At 40.7% G+C, this 21614-nt stretch overlaps 1 protein-coding gene across 2 annotated transcripts in view; it reads right to left on the reverse strand.

The window, feature by feature from the left end:
• The window catches only part of ncam2a (neural cell adhesion molecule 2a), a 1585154-nt gene that overhangs the window by 36693 nt on the left and 1526847 nt on the right, over positions 1-21614 (reverse strand). For both annotated transcript variants that reach the window (XM_043701406.2, XM_087992469.1), the window contains one exon: positions 7791-7995. In XM_043701406.2, coding sequence (XP_043557341.2) covers positions 7791-7995 — 205 coding nt within the window. The remainder of the gene's footprint in view (positions 1-7790; positions 7996-21614) is intronic.

Here is a 21614-nt window from a genome sequence, read left to right on the forward strand (position 1 = left end):
TCGATCTATTGTAATGACTGCCTTACAATCGCATGGGATGCAAATGTTTTCCAATGCCATCACTGTCACTTTTGATGATCTGACTCAATGGTTCCTTTTCCAAACCAATCTATCTGCAAGGTTCATTATTGTAAATGCCAACTGGACAAGCTTCCTATAGTATCTAGTTATTTCCACAAAGAATCTAATCAAATGACTGGGGATTAAGCTGCATTTTCTGAAGCCATGCAAATTTCTCAGATCCCCATATTATCTATTTTCAATTTAACCTGTTTAGAGATGTTAATATATAGCTCTGGGGCAGGTGGGACATGAACTTGGGTCTCCTGGATCAGAGGTAGGGGCAAGACCATTGAAGCACAAGCGATTATTCCCCACATTATACACCATCTAATACTTCCTTGCTCACTTGAACCCCATGAAGAATTAAATCAAATTACTAAGGAATAAGCTCAATTTAGTGACAAAAAAGAAATTGCTGGAAAAACCCAACAGCTTTGTGGAGAGAGAAAAACAGAGTTGACATTATGGGGTCAGTGACCCTTCTCCAGTTCTGAGGAAGGGTCACTGCAACCAAAATGTTAACTTTGATTTATCTCCACAGATGCTGCCAGAGCTGCTGAGTTTTTCCAGCAATCTTCTTTTTGTTTCTGATTTGCAGCACACCTGCAGTTCTGTCATCTATTTTGTTGAAGGTCCATTTAGCCTTCTTCCTGGTATTACTCTCTAAAACATTTTTTCAGCTAACCAGAAATAAGATGCTAACATTATACTGTAATCAGTGTTCTGTCAGCACAGGAATGAGGTTGAATAACATGGCATCACTAGCAACACCGACAGATTGGATCCAATATCTGGTTGACTGCTAAATGCCCAATCAAATTAACTGTTTCCTCTAATGTTCTGCCTCAGGGAGGATTCTGGGTAATCCAAGATGGAGGACAGGAAAACTTTCTGGCTGTAACAGCTGCTCCTTTTTTTTTGAAGTATTTTAGGTGCTGGAGCTGATTTCCTTGAATTCTGGGAGCAGCAATTACTGTTTTATATGCTGTTGCATTGTTTTGGAACTTTGGGAAAAAAAGGCAAAACAACAGCAGTTTTAAAAGGGAGAAATACAGACAAAGGAAGCACATGGTGAGGTCAGTGCAGGAGAGAGAGAGAGAGAACCTGCACAGTTACTGCCTTTGCTGTTTTTGAATTCATGTATTGCTGGACATCAGAGTGCATCTGGGAAAATTACCTAAGGGGCAACTTTTTCACGCAGAGGGTGGTACGTGTATGGAATGAGCTGCCAGAGGAAGTGGTGGAGGCTGGTACAATTGCAACATTTAAGAGGCATTTGGATGGGTATATGAATAGGAAGTGTTTGGAGGGATATGGGCCGGGTGCTGGCAGGTGGGACTAGATTGAATTGGGATATCTGGTCGGCACGGACGGGTTGGACCGAAGGGTCTGTTTCCATGCTGTACATCTCTATGACTCTATGACTATGACATGTTGCAAAAGAAACAACTACGAATAAGAATGTATTTGCTTAGTTTGGTGTTTGCCAAACTTAGTTTGTCTGGCTCTTACAATACTGACACATCAAATTTCTTACAATTGACTTCATGAGACAGCCACATATTCAATCCCTCCACTCAGTGTTCACCTTTTGTCTAATTGCTCATTGACATTTAGTAGTTTGTTACTGAATTCTACTTTAAGGTGCGGTGGGGATTCATTTGTCGTCACTTCTGCCATCGTCAGGTGTTGATGCTGTGAATTTCTAAACAATTTAAAGTTATGTAGTCCTCCACCAGAATCTGTTGATTAACCAGGTATACATAGTATCTGATTTTTACACTCACTAAAATTTAGAGGAATATGAGGGAATCTCACAGAAACATATAAAATCCTGATGGGACCAGGCAGGTTAGGTGCAGGAAGAATGTTCTCAATGTTGGGGAAGTCCAGAACTAGGGGTCACAGTCTAAGAATAAGGAATAAACCATTCATAGGGAAATGAGGAGACATTTCTTCAGCCAGAGAGTGATGGGCCTGTGGAATTCATTTCCATGGGACGCAGTGGAGGCCGGGACGTTGGGTGTCTTCAAGACAGAGATTGATAAATTCTTGATCTTGCAAGAATTAAGGGCTATGGGGAGAGTGCAGGGAAGTGGAATTGAAACACCCATTAGCCATGATGAAATGGCGGAGTGGACTCGATGGGCCTTGCTTCCACTCCTATGTCTTATGGAGATGAGGAAGAATTTCTTCACTCAGAGAGTTGTGAACCTGTGTAATTCTCTCCCACAGAAAATTGTTGGGGCCAGTCCATCAGATATATTCAAGAGGGAGCTGGAAGTAGCCCACATGGCTAAAGGGATCAGGGGTGTGGAGAGAAAGTGGGAATGGGATGCTGACATTGCCTGATCAGCCATAATCATATTGAATGGTGGTGTAGGCTCGAGGGGCCGAATGGCCAACACCTGCACCTATTTTCCATATTTCTATGTTCCTATTATCTGACCAGCTAAGCCTTTTCTTTAATCCTTTGTCAATTTTCTTTGCTGACTCACAAACGTAATAATCAGCATAAATTTACTGTAGAGTTGCTTAGATGTGGTGCTGGGAAAAGACACAGCAGGTCAGGCAGCATCGGGGGAGCAAGAGAGTCGATGTTTCAGGCATAGCCCTTCAACAGGACCGGATGAAGGGTTATGCCTGAAAGGTTGACTCTCTTGCTCTCCCGATGCGGCCTGACCTGCTGTGCCTTTTCCAATGCCCCATTTTATCGACTCTGATTTTATCAGCATCTGCAGTTGTCAGTATCTCCTATTAATTTTCTATATCCTTACAAGGAATATTGGTATCAATGGCAAGGCATGTACAGCTCATCATTAATTGAACTGATTGGCTCTGTAGGCTGTCATGTGTATCTAAGTACAGTGAAAAGCTTTGTTTGTGAGCAGTACAGGCAGATCTTAGTAAGCAAGGACATACAGATCATAGGGTGAGAAACATTTGGACAGAGTGAGGCACATAGGTTCACCACACAGGACGTGCACGCAGCAAGGATAACATTACCAAGATCAGTATTATTTGAAGTTAGAGAGTCCATTCATCAGTCTAGCAATGGCCAGGAAGGAACTGTTCTTGGACCTGTTGGTGCATGTGTTCAAGCTTCTGTATCTTCAGCTTTAGCTTTATGGAAGAGGTTGTAGGAGAGCATTACCGGGGCGTGATGGGTCTTTAATGATGTTGGCAGCCTTTCTGGGGCAATGAGCTGTGTAAATGAAGTCCACAGATGGAAGGTTGACTTCCCTGATGGTCTGGGCTGTGCACACCACCTTCTGTAGTTTCTTACTGTTCTAGGCAGAGCAGTTGCCTTACCAGGCCATTAAGCACCCGACAGTACTCTTGCCATGATGCATCTGCAGAAGTCGGTGAGAGTTCTTATGGACATCATTCATTTTCTGAGCTGTCTGAGGAAGAGGAGGTGTTGTTGTGCCTTCTTGACCATTGCATCTATGTGGGGAGTCAGGGCAGGTTGTTGCTTATCGTCACTTGACGCTGTTAGCCCTCTCAACCTCTGCTCTGTTGATGTAGTTGGGGGTAACTCTCCTCCTTTCTTTCTGAAGTAATGACCAGTTCTTTAGTTTTGTTGGCATTGAGAGAGAGGTTGTTCTTATTGCACCATGGCAGCAAGCCCTCTGTCTCCTTCCTATATTCTGATTCATCACTGTTTGATATCCATCCTACCACGATGGTGTCGTCAGCAAACTTGTAGATGCTGTTTGTTCGACAATAAATCAAATCCAATCAAATCAAATTTCTGTGGACAGTTTAGAGTCAACCACATTGCTCTGTAACTGGAGTCACATGTAAGTCAAAGTGTGTGGTGCTGGAAAAGCACAACTGATCAGGCAGCATTTGAAGAGCAGGAGAATCGATGTTTCAGGCATAAGTCCTTGATCAAGAATGAGATTTGTGGGCCAAGGGCGCTGAGGGGGATGAGACTGACGGGGGAGGCAGGGAAGGTAGCTGGGATTGTGATAGGTAGATGAAGGTGGGGGTGAAGGTCATAGATCAGAGAGGTGGATGGAGCAGATGGGTGGGAAGGATATTGGACAGGTAGGACCATTCAAGAGAGTGGTGCCGAGTTGGAAGGTTTTGGGGGGACAACTGAGGAAACTGATGAAATCCACATTGATCCTGTGTGGTTGGAGGGTCCCACAGCAGAAGATGAGGTATTCTTCCTTCTGGCATCGGGTGGTTAGGGTTTGGAGATGGAGGAGGCCCAGGACCTACATGTCCTTTGTGGAGTGGGAGGGGGAATTAAAGTGTTCAGCCCACAGAGCGGTGGGATTGTTTCATGCGTGTGTCCTAGAGATGTTCCCTGAAATGATCTGCAATTGTCCACCCACTCAGCTTGTCTACATCACCCTGAAACATTTATGCATCCTCCTCATAGCTCACCCTCCCACCCAGCTTGGTGTCATCTGCCTGAAGCTCTGGAACTTCATTTGCTAAATTGAGCTTAAATTCCGAGTATCGATGGGTAGAGATTTGGACTCATGCGCCTTTAGCTCAAACCGATAAATAACCAACTAAGGAACATGATAACAGTGCCCTGCCAGTTTAATCTCTCCACAGTGAGTTTAATTAATTTATTTTGCACAAATCGAGCAACTGCCTGACATTCATGGGAACATCGAGGGTGAGCTCAATTTGTGGTGATTCACAACTCTCAGTGTCTCTCCTCCATGTCTCTATTTCCAGATTGTTAACAAAAGCCCATGCAAACGCTGAAATTTTCCCAACAAATGCTGACTATTATGTGTCAATCATTATAGAAATTCTTAATTGGCTTGATGTTTCTTCTGATGGGGAAGTTTAGGAAAAAAAGGTATTGTCTCAGAATAAAGGAGCACTGGTTTAAGACTAGGATGAGGAGATAATTCTTCTACGGAACTCATGACCACAGAGAGCTGTGGGAGCAGAATCCTTATGTATACCTAAGGCTGAGATAGATAGATTCCTGATCAGTGGGGGAATCAAGGGTTATGGAGAAAAGGCAGGAAAGTAGACATGCGAAATGTCGCATCAGCCACTATCCGAATAAATGGCGGAGTAAGCTCAAGGAGCCAAATAGCCTACTCCTGTTCCTATTTCTTATGGTCTTTAAGTATCGTAACAATTAAAAGTAGATACTATCCTTGCACCTCATTATTACTGCAATGGAAATTTGAAAATGAAAGTTTGTAACTTAGCTGTATACCGAGAACTGCACTTATCAAAAAAAATGATCAGGCATTCAGTGTCTAATCTGCGAAGCTGAAAATGTGTTTACACATTTATTCACTTTTAACAGGTAGCTGTGGTTTTAGTTACAGAAGCCTCATTTATAACTAATTTGAAACACTTCATTAGCATGCTCTTCATCATTTGACCAGTGCATCTAAACCAGTGTTTAATAAAGATTTGATTTAACAGTTTTAAAATTGTAAGAAAGAAGTCAAACGCTTAAGTAACCAAATTTATTCATGTATTTTAATCTGCATTATCATAATTGGAAATTTGATATTCTTGGCAGCATTAAAAAAAGCTACATGAAATTCTGTACTTTTGTTATTTGAGATCTAAATGATGTTGTCTACTGGGTAACAGTGAAGTCACCATAACCCCAAAGGACCAGAAACATTGCTGTCCCATTAGACAGACTCATGATCAAGCTTCCTAGCCTCAATTCTTCCACTTCGAGGGAGTCTTATTATCAGAGATCCTGCTAATCAGAAACCCATAACATGATGGAACATAGAGCCTTACCAGCACAAACCCTGGTGTTTTTTTCCTACACCTTGCATTTGCAAGGCATAAAGCAAAAGAAAAATAGAGAGATAGCTGGTGGTAGTACAACCTGAAGGTTATCATGCCTCAGTTGAGATGTGTGGTGTGAGGTATGAGGCATGAGGTGTGAGGCTGTAAAGGACAGTCCTTCATGGTATTCTCAGCTGGTGCAGAAATTGATTCTATAGTGTTGGCATCATTCTGCATTGCAAACCAGCTGTCCTACCAACTGAGCTAACATTCATCTCACCAACAGTATCAGATCTCCACTCAATAGCAAACAGGTGACTCATAAGACTGGAAGCCAGATCATTGAATATACTTAAGATGGCGATAGATAGGATCTTGATTATCAAGGGAATCAAGGGTTACGGGGAGAAAGCAAGAAAATGGGGGTGAGAAATTTTTATGATGAAGGGCTTATGCCCAAAACGTTGATTCTCCTGCTTCTCGGATGCTGCCTGACCTGCTGTGCTTTCCCAGCACAACACTCTTGTCTCTGATCTCCAGCATCTGCAGTCCTCACTTTCTCCTGATTGAGAAACTTATCAGCCATGATTGAATGGTGGAGGAGACTCGATGGGCTGAATGGCCTAATTCTGCTCCTTTGTCATTTAGTCTTAGGTGAGGTAGATGGAAAAACTTCTAGTCAGGAGGTGTTAATAATTAGAGAAGAACTAAAAAGATAGGTTAATTCTATTCTGGAGAACGGCCACTGATTCTGAAATGTTAATTCTGTTTCCTCTCCAGAGATGGGGCTAGATCTGCTGGGTTTTTTCAGCTATATCTGTTTTTGTTTCTGATTTACATCATCCACAATTTTTTTGTTTTTCTTTTCTTGTATAAATTTAATTGGAGTATTTCACCTTTGCCTTTTTATTATTTTTAATCAACCCATTATGGCACACTTCCAAGGCTGATGGAACTTGACCTCAGAACTTCCAGCCCAGACACTGGGACATGACCTGCACCACAAGTGCCCTTTCTTCCCCTTTGTATATACTTTTTAGCAGTTCATGCATCGTTACCAGTCAGAATTGGAATGAGAAAAGCAATTGCTTTGGGAGGAATCAGACTGATTATATCTTTTGAGACAGCATCCGGAAATTTCAAGGGAAGTGCAAGACAGCCAACTTTATACCTCCATTTTACCTTTGCTTTATGCATTGCAAATGCAAGATTTAGGAGCAAAGACACCAGGGTTTGTGCTGGTAAGGCTCTGTCTTCTATCATGTTATGAATTTCTGATTAACAGGAACTCTGATAATAAGATTCCCTTTAAGTGGGAGAGATGCTGATGAGACTAAGAAGCTCAATCATGTGTCTGTCTCTCGAAGTGAGATTGAGATATTAAGCTTGACATTATTGGAGCACTGATGGCAAAATTGTGATACGTGAAAGGGTTCAGAAAAGAGCTACAACAATGTTGCCAGAATTGAAGGATTTGAGCTATAGGGAGAGGCTGAATAGTCTGGGCCTGTTTTCCCTGGAGCATCGGAGGCTGAGGGGTGACCTTAGAAAGGTATATAAAATCATGAAGGGCATGGATAGAGTAACTAGACAAGATTGTTTCCTGGAGTGATGGTGTCCAGAACTAGAGGGCATAGGTTCAGGGTGAGAGGGGAAAGATTTAAAAGGGAGCTAAGGGGCAACTTTTTCATGCAGAGGGCAATGCATGTATAGAATGAGTTGCCAGAGGAAGTGGTGGAGGCTGGTACAATTACAACATTTAAAAGGCATTAGGATGGGTATATGAATCGGGAGGGTTTAGAGGGATATGGACCAAGTGCTGGCAAATAGAACTAGATTAATTTAGAATATCTGGTCAGCATGGATGAATTGGACTGAAGGGTCAGCTTCTGCGCTGTATATCTGTATGGCTGTATGACTTGAAGGCCCTCGGTGGTGAATGATTGCTTACGAGGCTAATCACATGAACTGTTTTATCTCATACTTACAGATAAGCTGCTTTGCCTTCTTCGGCATCCTTGGTTTTGGTGCTTGACCCATTCTTTTTCCCACAAATCCTTGTGGTGATGCACATCAGCAATCCACACTGTTTTGTGAAGAAGCAGCTGACATCGGTGATGACGAGGATTAACAAGAGTGCAGCAACTCCAAGACCAACAACTGCCCCCAGTCCAAGACTCCTGAACAGGGTATCTGAAAGGTAAAGAAGTGTAAAAACCAATAAAATATAATTGCTGTCGTTCCTTGCAGGTTATATCATTGTTAAAAGCTTTTATCAGTATAATCTGCCATATGGGAAACATTGTTGACGAATGGGCCATTGGTCATTCATCAGTCAGAAGTGGGTGAGAGTTGGTCTTCTTTTGTTTATCTGACACATTTAAAAAAAATTCTGTTGCCCCTCCTCTCTCCACCCAAGCTGAAGACATGCAATGGATCAATGGAGTGTACAGGTTTGAGCAAACATCCCCATCATCTGAAATACTAGAGAAAACACTGGGCTGTTCAAAACTTTAGAAGGTAAACATAGAATATTACAGCACAGTACAGGCCCTTTGGCCCTCAATGTTGTGCCGACCTGTGAAACCAATCCGAAGCCCATCTAGCCTGCACTATTCCATTGTCATTCATTTGCCTATCCAATGACCATTTAAATGCCCTTAAAGTTGGCAGTGTGTTCCATGCCCCTACTACTCTCTGATTAAAGAAACTACCTCTGACATCTGTCCTAGATCTATAACCCCTCAATTTGAAGCTATGCCCCCTCATGCTAGCCATCGCCATCCTCGGAAAAAGGCTCTCACTGTCCATCCGATCTAATCCTCTGGTTATCTTAGATGTCTCAATTAAGTCACCTCTCAACTTTCTTCTCTCTAACAAAAACAGCCTCAAGTCCTCAACCTTTCCTCATAAGACTTTCCCTCCATACCAGGCAACATCTTAGTAAATCTCCTCTGAACCTTTCCAAAGCTTCCCCATTCTTCCTATAATGTGGTGACTAGAACTGCATGCAATACACATATATGTCTAAAAAGCACCTGAACCTGCATTATCAAGGATGAAAAATGATCCTTTTATCTATTGCAAAGATAAAGCCATCTATTTCTAAGGTGTAACACTGCCAATGCTGTAAGTTAAGTGTGATAAAATCAGAAAACGTTATCTTGGAGAGAACAGAAATGATATTGAGTTGTCTTCTTTCACGTAATGTGGAGCTCAGTTGCATAAAAGAATTGGATCAAAAATAATCAATGATAAATTAAGAATAGTTTGCATTCATTGTCATAATATTATCATATCAGAAGCTATGTCCAAACTTACTGCTCACGATGATCCTGATTTAACGTTAACTGTCAACAGTCATAAAATTAATCCAATCCGACAGCCAGCTTCCTGTCAAATTCACCCTCACAAAATGCCAGTCCAGTCAGTTATAGAAAGGACAACTGGAATGTTGGCCTTTATTTCAAAGGGAATGGAGTATACAAAGAGAGGGGACTTGCATTAGTTAGACCGCAGCTGGATTTCTGTGGACAATTTTGGATACCTTATCTAAAGAAAGGTGGACTCGCATTAGAGGCAGTTCACTTGGTTAATTCTGGATTTTGAGAGACTGTCATATGAGGAGATGTTGAGTAGATTGGGCCTGTACTCATTCGAGATGAAGGGACTGAGAGTAGACATTGCAGAAACCTACAAGATTCTTCAGGGACTTGACAGGGTAAATGTCAAAGAAGGTTATTTTCCCTTTTGAGAGAGTCTAGGACCAAAAAAAACCTCAAAAGAAGGGGTTGCCCATTTAATGCAGAGAGAAGAAGTAATTTCTTCCCTCAGATGAAAGTGAATTTATGAAATTCTTTACTGGATAAGGCTATTGAGGCAGGGTCATTAAGCATACTCAAGGCTGTTGGATCAACAGAGGAATCAGAGATTATGCAGAAAAGGCAGGATAGTGGAGTCGAGGATTATCAAATTTTCAGATTACGGTACAACCTCGGTTATGCGATCATCGACTTTTCGAATTTCGGGTTATCTGAACAAGATCTCAAAGTCCCGATGCTTGGGTAACCTGTGTATTCTGAACATTCGATTATCCAACCAAAATATTCTCCATCTGTGTCATTTGGATAATTGAGATTGCCCTGTATTAGATTCCATTGAATGATAGTGAAGATTCAATGGGCTGAGTGGCCTACCTCTGCCTCAATTTCTTTTGGACTCATGGCCTCTGATGTGAAGATATTGTTTTCTCTTGTGGGAGAATCTAGAACTAGAGGTCATACTCTCAGAATAAGGGGTTGCCCATTTAAGACAGATATGAGGAGGAATTTCTACTCTGAGAAGCTGTTGAAAATCTTTACCATGGAGGGCTGTTGAGGATGGATCATACAGTGTATTCAAGGCTGAGAATGATAGATTTCTAATCATTCAGGGAATCAAGGGTTCAGAGGATAAAACAAGAAAGTAAGGTTATTCAGATTAGCTATGATGCCATTGAATGATGAGCAGACTAGATGGGCTGAATGAACTACTTCTGTTCAGCTATCAAATGTTTTCAGTGTCAAACCCACTCAAACTGATCCCATCCAAATGCCACTATAGTTGATTTAATCCAATCCCTCTGCCAACCCCAACTGACTTGATCTAATCCACTTCCAATGCCAAACAACTGATGTAATTCCACCTGTCTACCCCAAAACCAATGTAATCCCAATTCCCACTGACAAAACCAATTCATCAAAATCCTGCTTCTACTAACCAGCCCTGAACATATCACTGAGTTAAGCAAAAAAACCGAAAGAACTGTGGATGCTGTAAATCAGAAATAAAATCAGAAATAAAATCAGAGGTTACTGGAAAAGCTCAGCAGGTCTGGCAGCATCTGTGGAGAGAAATCAGAGTTAACGTTTTGGATCCAGTGACCTTTCCTCAGAACACAGTCACTTGACCTGAAATTTTAACTCATATAGACAACCCTGAGTTTTACTGTTCCTAAAGAAGCCCTTGATTCCTTTACACCCAATGAGAGACTGCATCACTTCCAGACGTAGACCCTGACCAAATTAATCCAAGTTATCTTTTAGGAATTTCTCGGATACGTGGCATAAATTCAGAGGTATGTGGCCCAGTCACTGTCCGTGTTTATGCTGTACTTGAGTCTCTTCCCATTGCTTCTCATCTAAACCTCTATTTCCTTCTCTACCAAGTGCTTGTCTTGCTTCCTCTTCAATCCTGATCATTCCCTATTGGAGGAGAAAGTGAGGACTGCAGATGCTGAAGATCAGAGCCGAAAATGTGTTGTTGGAAAAGCGCAGCAGGTCAGGCAGCATCCAAGGAGCAGGAGAATCGACGTTTCGGGCATGAGCCCTTCTTCAGGAATGAGGAAAGTGTGTCCAGCAGGCTAAGATAAAAGGTAGGGAGGAGGGGCTTGGGGGAGCGGCGTTGTAAATGCGATAGGTGGAAGGAGGTGCAGGCTGGGTGGATTAGCTATGGGAAATACAGCACTAGAGGGTGCTTCTAGGTGGATTAGCCATCGGAAATGCAGCATTAGGGGGTGATTCTGAGTGGGATGCTCTTCAGAGAGTCAGTGTGCACTTAAAGGGCTGAGTGACCTGCTTCCACACTGCAGGGATTCTATGGTTCTAAACCTTTCACTATTACATGTGGTTTGATTAGACCATCCATCTTCTTTCAAAAGAAGGGAGTCAAAACCCAGCATTTTATTCTTTCTGCTAACCCCAGTCTTTTTGTTATAACCCTTGCAAATCTTCTCTGTGTTCTCTTCAGTCATTTTACAACTTTTAAAAAAATGCCTTGCATTACCTCAAGGAATTTGGATTAAATAAAGTGCATCAGTTTTGATGGCTTTTTGGTCAACCTATTTCATTTGCCAAAAATGCCTGATGTAGAACTGTGAGCATTCAGCATTCTGAAGGCTTGTTGCAAAACATAAATGGAAAAATTATGGCTTTTCTTTTGGAGTAAAATATCTAAACAGACTGTTTAATTCTTTGAAGTATATATTTGTATGTATTAATCAGTTTATTATTCAAGTGGAAACACTAACTTCAAAGAGGTTTATATACTGGTAATCTCATGTAATTTGAAGCATGCTATTTGCTGAGATCCATGTTTTTTTTTAAGGGGTCTTACGCCAAAGGTGCTGTTTCTGGGTTTTGACTACAGTTTCTGCTTTCTTTTCTCAAGCAGTAAAATATTCATCAGTTTGGAAATGCTCACAATCCAATTCTCTAACTTCCAATTTCCCTTTCAGTGTCTTTTGTATCAGGTCATCTCCTTGCATATTTTGCAGTGAAAAACTGAATATGATTGCTCAGGAAAGAAAGCCATTCCTCTATAGTTTCAGCTTTGAATGGATTCTTGGTGAATGTATATGCATTAATAATGCACACCATCAAATTGATTCGTGTAAGGTAAAGGCAGAGAAAACTATATTTGATTCCTTGGATAATATGGGCTCAGATGTTTTCTGAGAATAATGATTGACTGCTTGCATCTGTTAGTGAAAAATGATGGGCTCTTGTTTAATGTTTTTCTTCCCATTATACTTACAGGTGTTTGCTATGTATTGTCATTGACATTGGTGGAGGAGGGGGTGGTTGGATGGTTGAAGAATTGTGCAATAAGAGTTTATAAGATACAATGTTCACTTAAGAATTTTTAATTTTAAAATAGAGGTGAAAGGATTTGGTTTCAGTTCTGTGAAGGTAATGTGCTTGCTTATTTTTTAGAAAGGTCAGAAATTAATTTAGAACAGTAAGTTAAAGATGTCAGTTCCAACAAAGCATGTTAGAACCCACCACTGCCCCTTATGTTCGCTGCTTATCATTTCAACAATTCAATTCCTCCTTCGGAGTGGCATAGTGGCTCAGTGGTTAGCACTGCTGCCGCACAGCACTGGGGACCTGGGTTTGATTCTACCCTTGGCTGACTGTCTGTGTGGAGGTTGTACTTTCTCTCTGTGTCTGTGTGGGTTTCCTCTGGGTGCTTCAGTTTTATCCCACCGTCCAAAGTTGTGCACATTGGGAGATTGGCCATTTAATTGCCCAAGGATGTGCAAGCTGGGGGGGCTGGCAGGGATAGCCATGGGAAATGCAGGGTTGGATGGGTTGCTTTTTTGGATGGTCAGTTTTGACTCAATGAACCGAATGGCCTGCTTCCACATTGCAGGGATTTCATGATTTATGTTAAATTCAGTCATCAAATATCTGAAAGTTATTTTCAGGGAAGGAAGTGGCAGAGTAGATGAGTAATCCAGAAATCCTGATGAATATTCCAGGCACTTGTGTGTGAATCATACCATGGCAGACAGTGAAATTTGAATTGAGTACGAGTCCAGAACAAAAGCAAGCTCTAATAGTGGCCATGTACCACTGTTGATTATCATAAAATCTCATCTGGTTTACTCAGGGCTTTCGAGAAGGAAATCTGTCTCTATCTGATGGGTTTACTTGTGACTCTAGACCGACAACTATATGGCTCATTCTTAATTGCGCTCTGGGTAATTCAGGATAAGCGATAAATGGCTCGGCCAGTGACACCCACATCCCTGAATAAATGAAAAAAGAATTGCCGGATGTTAAGAATGATGAGCTTTATTATTTTCAGAGAAATGGATGGTCAGTGGCCAGAAGGCGGTTTAGAAAGGCAATTCAGTTTGTAAAAATCTCTCGACTGTGAGAGTTTAGTTTTGTGGAAATCTCCTGACTGTCAGAACTGAAAAGCTGTCTTCAGGCCATCTGACTGAAAAAATTCTCAAATTGTGTCTGCGGTCTAAGATGAAGGACTTGAAAAAAGTGACTTGAGTAAGAAAGTGGGGTGGCACAGTGGCTCATTAGTTAGCACTGCTGCCTCATAGCGCCAGAAACCTGGGTTCGATCCCCACCTTGGGTGACTGTCTGTGTGGAGTTTGTACATTACCCCGTCTCTGCGTGGGTTTTCTCTGGGTGCTCCAGTTTCCTCCCACAATCCAAAGATATGCAGCTTAGATAAATTGGTCATGCTAAATTGCCCATAGTGTTAGGTACATTAGTCAAGAGTAAATGTAGAGGAATAGGTCTGGGTGGGTTACTCCTCAGAGGTCTATGGAGAAAATGGAGTTGAGAATTATCAAATCATCTGTGATCTCATTAAATGGTGGATCAGACTGAATGGGCTGAATGGTCTATTTCCGCTCCGATGTCTTATGGCCTTCTGGTCTTATGGATGAGGGTTTCAGCAGCTGCTAAGCAGTGTGATACACTTTGACAATGCTACATGAGTGTAATTGTACGATTTGGGTGGCACGATGACTCAGTGGTTAGCACTGCTGCCTCACAGTGCCAGGGACACAAGTTTGACTCCAGCCTTGCATGACAGTCTGGAGTATGCACATTCTCCCCATGTCTGCATGGGTTTCATCTGGGGGCCCTGGCTTCCCCCCACCTCCCCACCACAATTCAAAGATGTGTAGGTTAGATGGATTGGCCATAAGAAATGTAGGTTTTCGGGGATAGGATGGGATGCTTTCGAAAGGTTGGTGCAGACTCAACGGGTCAAGCAGCTTTTATCTGCGCTGTAGGGATTCTATGATAAGTGTTGATGGTTTCAAGCTCAACTCAAGGTCAAATAAGGCCATTCATTGTCCAGTTCAGTTTTTTAAATCTCAGTCACCTGGTTGCCCCTCTAACTGGTAGCTGAAAATGTGTTGCTGGAATAGCGCAACAGGTCAGGCAGCATCCAGGGAACAGGAGAATCAACGTTTCGGGCATAAGCCCTTCTTCAGGAATTCATTCCTGAAGAAGGGCTTATGCCTGAAACGTCGATTCTCCTGTTCCCTGGATGCTGCCTGACCTGCTGCGCTATTCCAGCAACACATTTTCAGCTCTGATCTCCAGCATCTGCAGACCTCACTTTCTCCTCTAACTGGTAGAACTTGCCTAGGTCTGTTCACATGGAAGAAGTCCCACACTTCTACCATTATTCTGCAAATCGTGTCCTACCCCATTTTTGAGTGGTCTCACAGCCTGTCATTTACAATTCATTCCTTTGAGTAGATACAAAATCAGGGGTTCTATACTTGTAATCTGTTAGCAGGAACCCTAATGGATAGTACACACTATTCACTGGCAGTGACAGATGCCAAAAGGTTAATCTACTGAAAGTTAGGTCTAATGCTTTCAGCAGTTAAATGTACAATCTCTTGCTCAACTTTCTGGTACATCTATTTGTCACATTTTACTCTTCACAGATTTGGTTAATTTCACACAGTGAGGTGGATTGAGTCATTTACAATTTTCAGTCTCAGTAATTCGCCTGTCTGTTCAGCAATTGCCTGCAAATATTTGACAATCAGATTTCCTGGTGGAGCTCATTTGTATCACATAAAGAAGGTTAAACATTGCTCTTTGAACAATGGCTGTTTAATTTAATGATTGAGGAGGACATGATAACCTGGAAGTGGAGTTGTCAGAAGTGAGTTATGGAAGGATTCATTAACGATTAGTTAAGGGTGATCATTTCTAACAAGATACATCTCACACTTTATCGTATGAAGAACTGAAAACAACTGCACCTTTAGCAGATTGAGACAACCTAGTGGGGGGAGAGGAGATTGTCAATTGTAGGGAGTAATGTTGGTGTAATGGGGATAAAACAGGTTGGATTTTAGACATGTTTTATAGAGGGGATTGAAGTTGTAATTATAAATTATTTTTTAGGAAGCTCTTGGAGACCAGGAGAAATTTAATGAGGGACCGAGGGATTACATGGAATTCGAGATTATAAGCCCATGTATACTGATGGAGCCCAAGGAGGAAAGGGTTTAGACATATGTTAGTACAGAGCAGGAAATCAAATTGGTGCCATTTGGGTTCAGTGGATGGAAGTGGAATAGTGTGCAGAACATTTGGAAATGCAAGTGAGATAGAGAAAGTAGAATTGCAGAAACTAGTCCTGTCCCAAAGGGATGATATATTTACAATCTGCAATATTAATAAGAAAAGCTGTAAGAAGGACAACCAGAATGCAGATCATGGCACCATTTAGCAGGAAGAAATCTGAAGCAAGAAGGATTCAATAAGATTCAATAATTTAAGGAACAGGTAAAGCAGGGTCAAGCCTCCTACAGCTATGCTGCCATCTTGGTGTCAAGATGCTAAACATATCAAACTAGCTTAAAAGGATGTTGGATGGGAGGAGGTGAGTCCAATGTGTTGAGTTGGCTACAGGTCCTATTGGTGAGAGTCAGGAACTAGGAGTTCAGTTTAAGAACAGGACCTCAAGAGTTGTATCATTAGGATCACTAACCAGGTTTTGCACAAATTAGTAAAGGGACAAGCAAATTAGAAAAGTGAACATGTATCTGATGGTGTAATGTGTGATAAAAAAGGCTCTCCTCAAGGGACACTGGCACCAGCTCTAGGTCAGGAAGAAACTGAACCATTGGAATAGCTTCCATTTGGCAGATGGAATATAATGTGGAGGGATATGAGGTTATACACTTTGCCAGGAAGGATAAAGGAGTTATTATTTAAATGGAGAAAGACTGCAGAAAGCTGCAGCACGGAAGGATTTGGCCTTCTACATGAATCACAAAGGCTGGCATCCAAGTTCAGTGAGGAATGGGAAAGGCAAATTAAATATTTGCCTTTATTGCAAAGAGAATGGAACATAAAATTATAGAGGATTTGCTGAAACTATAAAATGCTCTGGTTAAACCTCACATAGAATACTGAGAACAGCTCTGATTCCCTTATCTATTGAAATATGTATATCATAGGAAGCAATGGATAGGAAAGGTTTAGCAGGATTTCAGCCAAATGCAGGGAAATGGGGTTAGCGTGGTTGGACATTTTGGTTGGCATGGACCAGTTCAGGTCAAAGGGCCTGTCTCTGTAATGTAGGACTCTATGACTCTCTGACACTAATCAAGTGAAAGTTTTCAAGTTTGATCCTGGGCATAGAGGAATTTTCTTATCAGGAGAGACTGAGTAAGTTGACCTGTACTCATTGGAGATTAGAAGGATGAGAGGCAATCTTTTTGAAACATATAAGATTCTTTGGATGTTTGACAGTATAAATGCTGTGATGTTGCTTCAATTTGTGCAAGAGTCTAGGACTGAAGGGCAAGGGGTCACAAACGTAAGACAGAAAAAAGTGGATTTTTTTCTCTGAGGGTTGGAATTCTTGATCACAGAATTAAGAATCACACAACACCATATTATAGTCCAATAGGTTTATTTGGAAGCATTAGCTTTCAGAGCACTGCTCTTTCATCAGGTAACCTGTTGGACTATAATATGGTGTTGTGTGATTTTTCACTTTGTACACCCCAGTCCAACACCAGCACCTCCAAATCTTTACCACAGAAGGATGTCATTAAGGATATTCTCACCTAAGATTTTTACTCAGTAAAGGAATCAAGGATTATGAAGAAAAGTTGGGGAAGTGGAGATGAGGATTGTCAGATCAGCCACGATCTCATTGAATAAGAGAGCTGTGTTTTATGCATCACAAGTGGAAAGAAAAATGAAATATTTGAGGGATTAGAAGAAAATAACAAACATGAGAGTAAGTGTTAATCAGCACAGGACTTGGGTATTATTTTAAAAAAATGCTTTTGTGTTATTTCATCTTGAAATGAAAGTTTCATCTTTTCATCAGGACATTTGCAAGAATGAGAATATAAAAGGGAAACAGAGTTTTATAATGTATGAGAACAGAGTGCTGACCGGTTGGCAAGTGGACTCTAATTTGTAGACATTGTCTTGGAGTATGCACCAGTTTGACGATAACCAATAGTAAATTACAAAGCTTTCTTTAAACGTAAGTTGGGAAGTTAGATCCTGACTGGAAATTGGTGCTGTGAGGAATAAACCAGATACTACTACCACTTATTTTGTTTAGTTTTGACAGGTGGTATGTGCATGTGTTTTTATTGTTTGTGAAGAATAGGATCTCGTATATATTGTTTTATGAGACTTGCAATGCACATATGTGTGCCACACTGTGACTCTGACTGAGAAACTCATTTAGGATTACTCAGCAAGACTTTTCCAATCGCAGGATCCCATCTGATATTGGACACTCCAACATGATCATTGCAAACATGTTACGTTTAGTACTTTGCCTGCTGTAAACAGTTGAAGGGATATGCTGAGTGATAGAATCTGCCAGTCTATGGGATAAATGGTCTAATTTCACACTGGCAATGAAATTCATATACTAAATTATTCATTTGTGTTCTTTTCGATTGATGGTAGCATCCTGCTCGTAGTGAACACCATTTCTGTTTCAATCTTATATGAATTTAATATCAATCAATACTGATTAATTATAAATCTGATGTAAGAAATTACTTAAGAATAAGGCAGGAGTTGTACATAGCTCCCTGTTAGCATAGAATTACACTAGACTGTAGCAACAGCAAATTAGTTTTGATGGGGGTTTTAATTTTCATACAGATTAGGAAAAACAGACATCAGCAAGGTTAATTTCTGTGTCCAGGATATTTTTTGCAACAATATGCCCTTTTCCCCCACCAAAGAAGAATACCAATAAAATAAACTCTGCATATCGGTTTCAACTTATAGTGTTAACTCTGGTCCTCGCTCCAAAAAATGCTTTTGGATTCACTGAGCATTTCCTGCCTTCATGTTTCCATCTCAGATTTCCAGCATCAACAATATCTTGCTTTTGTGCACAGACCTATATCAAATTGGATTTAGTAATCTGTAAGGATAAGTTAGCAGCTTAGCAGTGCGTGAACATTTATCTAACAGCGATAATTACATGAACAAGCTCAACATAATATTTCAAAGGGATGTAATGTGATACAACAAAGAAGATGTTATATTTTTCTAAAGCTGACTCCAATGGGGTAATACCAGGACCGGCCAAAGAAAACTTCATAAATCTGTTACAAAAATAGAAATTGCTGGAAAAGCTCAACAGGTCTGGCAGCATCTGTGGAAAGAAATCAGAGTTAATGTTTCAGAACTCACGAAGGGTCACTTGACATTAACTCTGATTTCTCCCGCAGATGCTGTCAGACCTGCTGAGCTTTTTCAGTGATTTCTGTTTTTGTTTCTGATTTACAGCATCTGCAGCTCTTTCAGTTTTTATTTGGTTACTCTGTTCATGGGTAAAATGTCAGAAAATAATTAGAAGTATTCAAAAGAAATCACCTCATCCTTGAGAATGAGAAAAACCTTTGGTGTTAGCTAGACAATATGTCACAACCCCCAACCCAGACAGACACACACTCAGACAGACACAAACACCCACATGCACACATGTATTTTGTGGGGTGAATTTGTACTTGCAGAGTTACTTTGTACTTTGCTCAAAAACTGCATGAATTCATGTAAAACTCCGTTATCTCACTTTTTAGATTAGAATCAATCTAAACATCATGGCATAGACAGAGAACACAGGGGCTAACACCTTCAACATATTGTCTAGCTAACACCAATTGTTACAGTTAACCTGAGAATACAACTTCTAAAAAAGGTTTTGTGATTTACATATGAAAGAAGTGAAACTATCATGGTATTCGAATAGATGAAAGACTCAACAGACAATCAAGGTATTTTTCAATGTATAATTTCAGTTACATCATACTGTAAATTTTTGCTATAAATTCTGTGCCTTATAATTGTGTCCTCCACAACCACCTGGTGAAGGAGCGGCGCTCTGAAAGCTAGTGTGCTTCCAATTAAACCTGTTGGACTATAACCTTGTGTTGTGTGATTTTTAACTTTGCCAAAATAGACTGTTTGACAACCAAATAGGTATGAGACAGCATAGCACTGAGCGATAAAAGCAAGCAGTAAAGCTCTACACTTTATGGTGGTTGAGATCCAGAAGAACACAGCAGTAAGTGACAAAAAAAGCAAAGTTGATGGAGAAACTCAATGGATCTGGTTGCATATTTTTGGAAAGAAAGCCAAGTTAACATTTCGGGATCTGAAACGCTAACTCTGCTTTCTGTTGTCATAGATGCTGCGAGACCTGCTGAGTTTCTCCAGCAATGTCTGTCTTTGTTTTAGATTTACAGCATCCACAGTTCTTTGTTTTACATTATTGTAATCAGTAATTTTTGCATCAGCCAGCTTGGAGGTTTAAGCATGTGCAGTAGTTTTACTGCTGAAGGTAAGAGTTTTGTTACTTTATCCTTTAAAACCGGAGATAATTGAAACTTTGAAACAAGAATAGAAACATGGAAAGTAGGAGCAAGACGAGTCCATTTAGTCTTTCAAGCCTGCTCCACCATTCAGTATGACCATGGCTGGACATGCAACTCAAAAGCTTTTTCCCATAGTCTCCCCCCACCCTTTGATCCCTTTTGATCCCATTTCATCCTTTGTACTTTATCCAACTCCCTCTTGAAATCATACACTATTTTGGTCTTGACGGCTTTCTGTGTTAGTGAATCCCATAGATTCACAATTCTTTGTGTGCACTCTCTCTACAGCAAAAATATCCTTCCTCAAGTAAGGAGACTGAAACTGCACACAATATTCCAAGTATGCTCCCAAGGTCCTGTATAATTGAAGCAAGATACCCTTGCTCCTTTACTTAATCGTCTTGCTATGAGGGTCACATTCCTGATGAAGGGCTATGCCCGAAACATCGACTCTCCTGCTCCTCAGATGCTGCCTGACCAGCTGTGCTTTTCCAATGCCACACTTTTTGACTCTGATATCTCGCATCTGCAGTCCTCACTTTCTCCTCCTCAATGTACTTTTTGCCTTCTTGACCATCTGCTACATCTGCATGTTTACCTTGAGTGACTGATGTACCAAGACACCCTGTTCCCATTGCACCTTCCCCTCTCTCTATCTATAGCCAATCAGATAATAATTGACCTTTTTGTTTTTCCTCTCAAAGTAGATAACCTCATATTTATCCACATGATACTGCATTTGCTCACTCACTCGACCTGTCCCAATCACATTGAAGTATCCCTGTATCCTCCTCATAGTTCATCCTCCTACCCAACTTTGGGTCATCTGCAGATTTTACATTTTACAGGCTTGGAGATTTTACATTTACTTTCCTCATCCATATCATTAATTTTAGATTTGCAGTCGGTGAAACGGTATTCACTAAGTATGGTGCAGATAAGCAAATTCAAAAAAGGGCAGAAACAACATTGGCAGGACTTTAGTGTACCAAAAATGGACCAATCCTCACATATGAGAAAGATACAAAAACAAGAATGGGTGACAAGAAAGATCATCAAAGGAGTATGAAAAGGAACTTGCAAAGAACATCAAAATCAACAGAAAATATTTTTGTACTTACATTAAAAAGATAGTGTTCTGAAAGCTTATCAGAGTGATAGTGACCCAAACTTTTCAGTTGGATCACATTCACATAAAATAGTCCAAAAAAACTAGAGTAACTAAAAACGTGAACCATGTTTCTATTCTGGGGATACATTATGCTGCATCTTTTGCAAATTTTTTTTATTTACTCAGGGAACATGGACACCTCTGGCTGGCCAGCATTTATTGCCTGTTCCTAAGTTGCTGCTCACCACCTTCTCAAGTACAACTGATGGGCCAACATTAAATCCTGGCTCACCCAGCGATGCCAATGTTTCATGGGTGAATAAACAAAAAGACTTCAGAGTTCAAATGATCACTTAAATAGAAAACATCTACATACCCAAATAAGCCTGTCCAAAAGATGTGAAAATGACTTGATTTGAAGATCAGGTTTTATGGTTGTGAACGTTATTGGTTCTAATATCGCTGAGGTGATAAATAATTCTGGATTTGCTGTTAGAACCTCTATTTTAATTA

The sequence above is a fragment of the Chiloscyllium plagiosum genome, unplaced genomic scaffold, assembly GCF_037043375.1.
Source record: "Chiloscyllium plagiosum isolate Xiang-an unplaced genomic scaffold, Cpla_swu_hap1 HiC_scaffold_12, whole genome shotgun sequence".
Lineage (NCBI taxonomy): Eukaryota > Metazoa > Chordata > Chondrichthyes > Orectolobiformes > Hemiscylliidae > Chiloscyllium > Chiloscyllium plagiosum.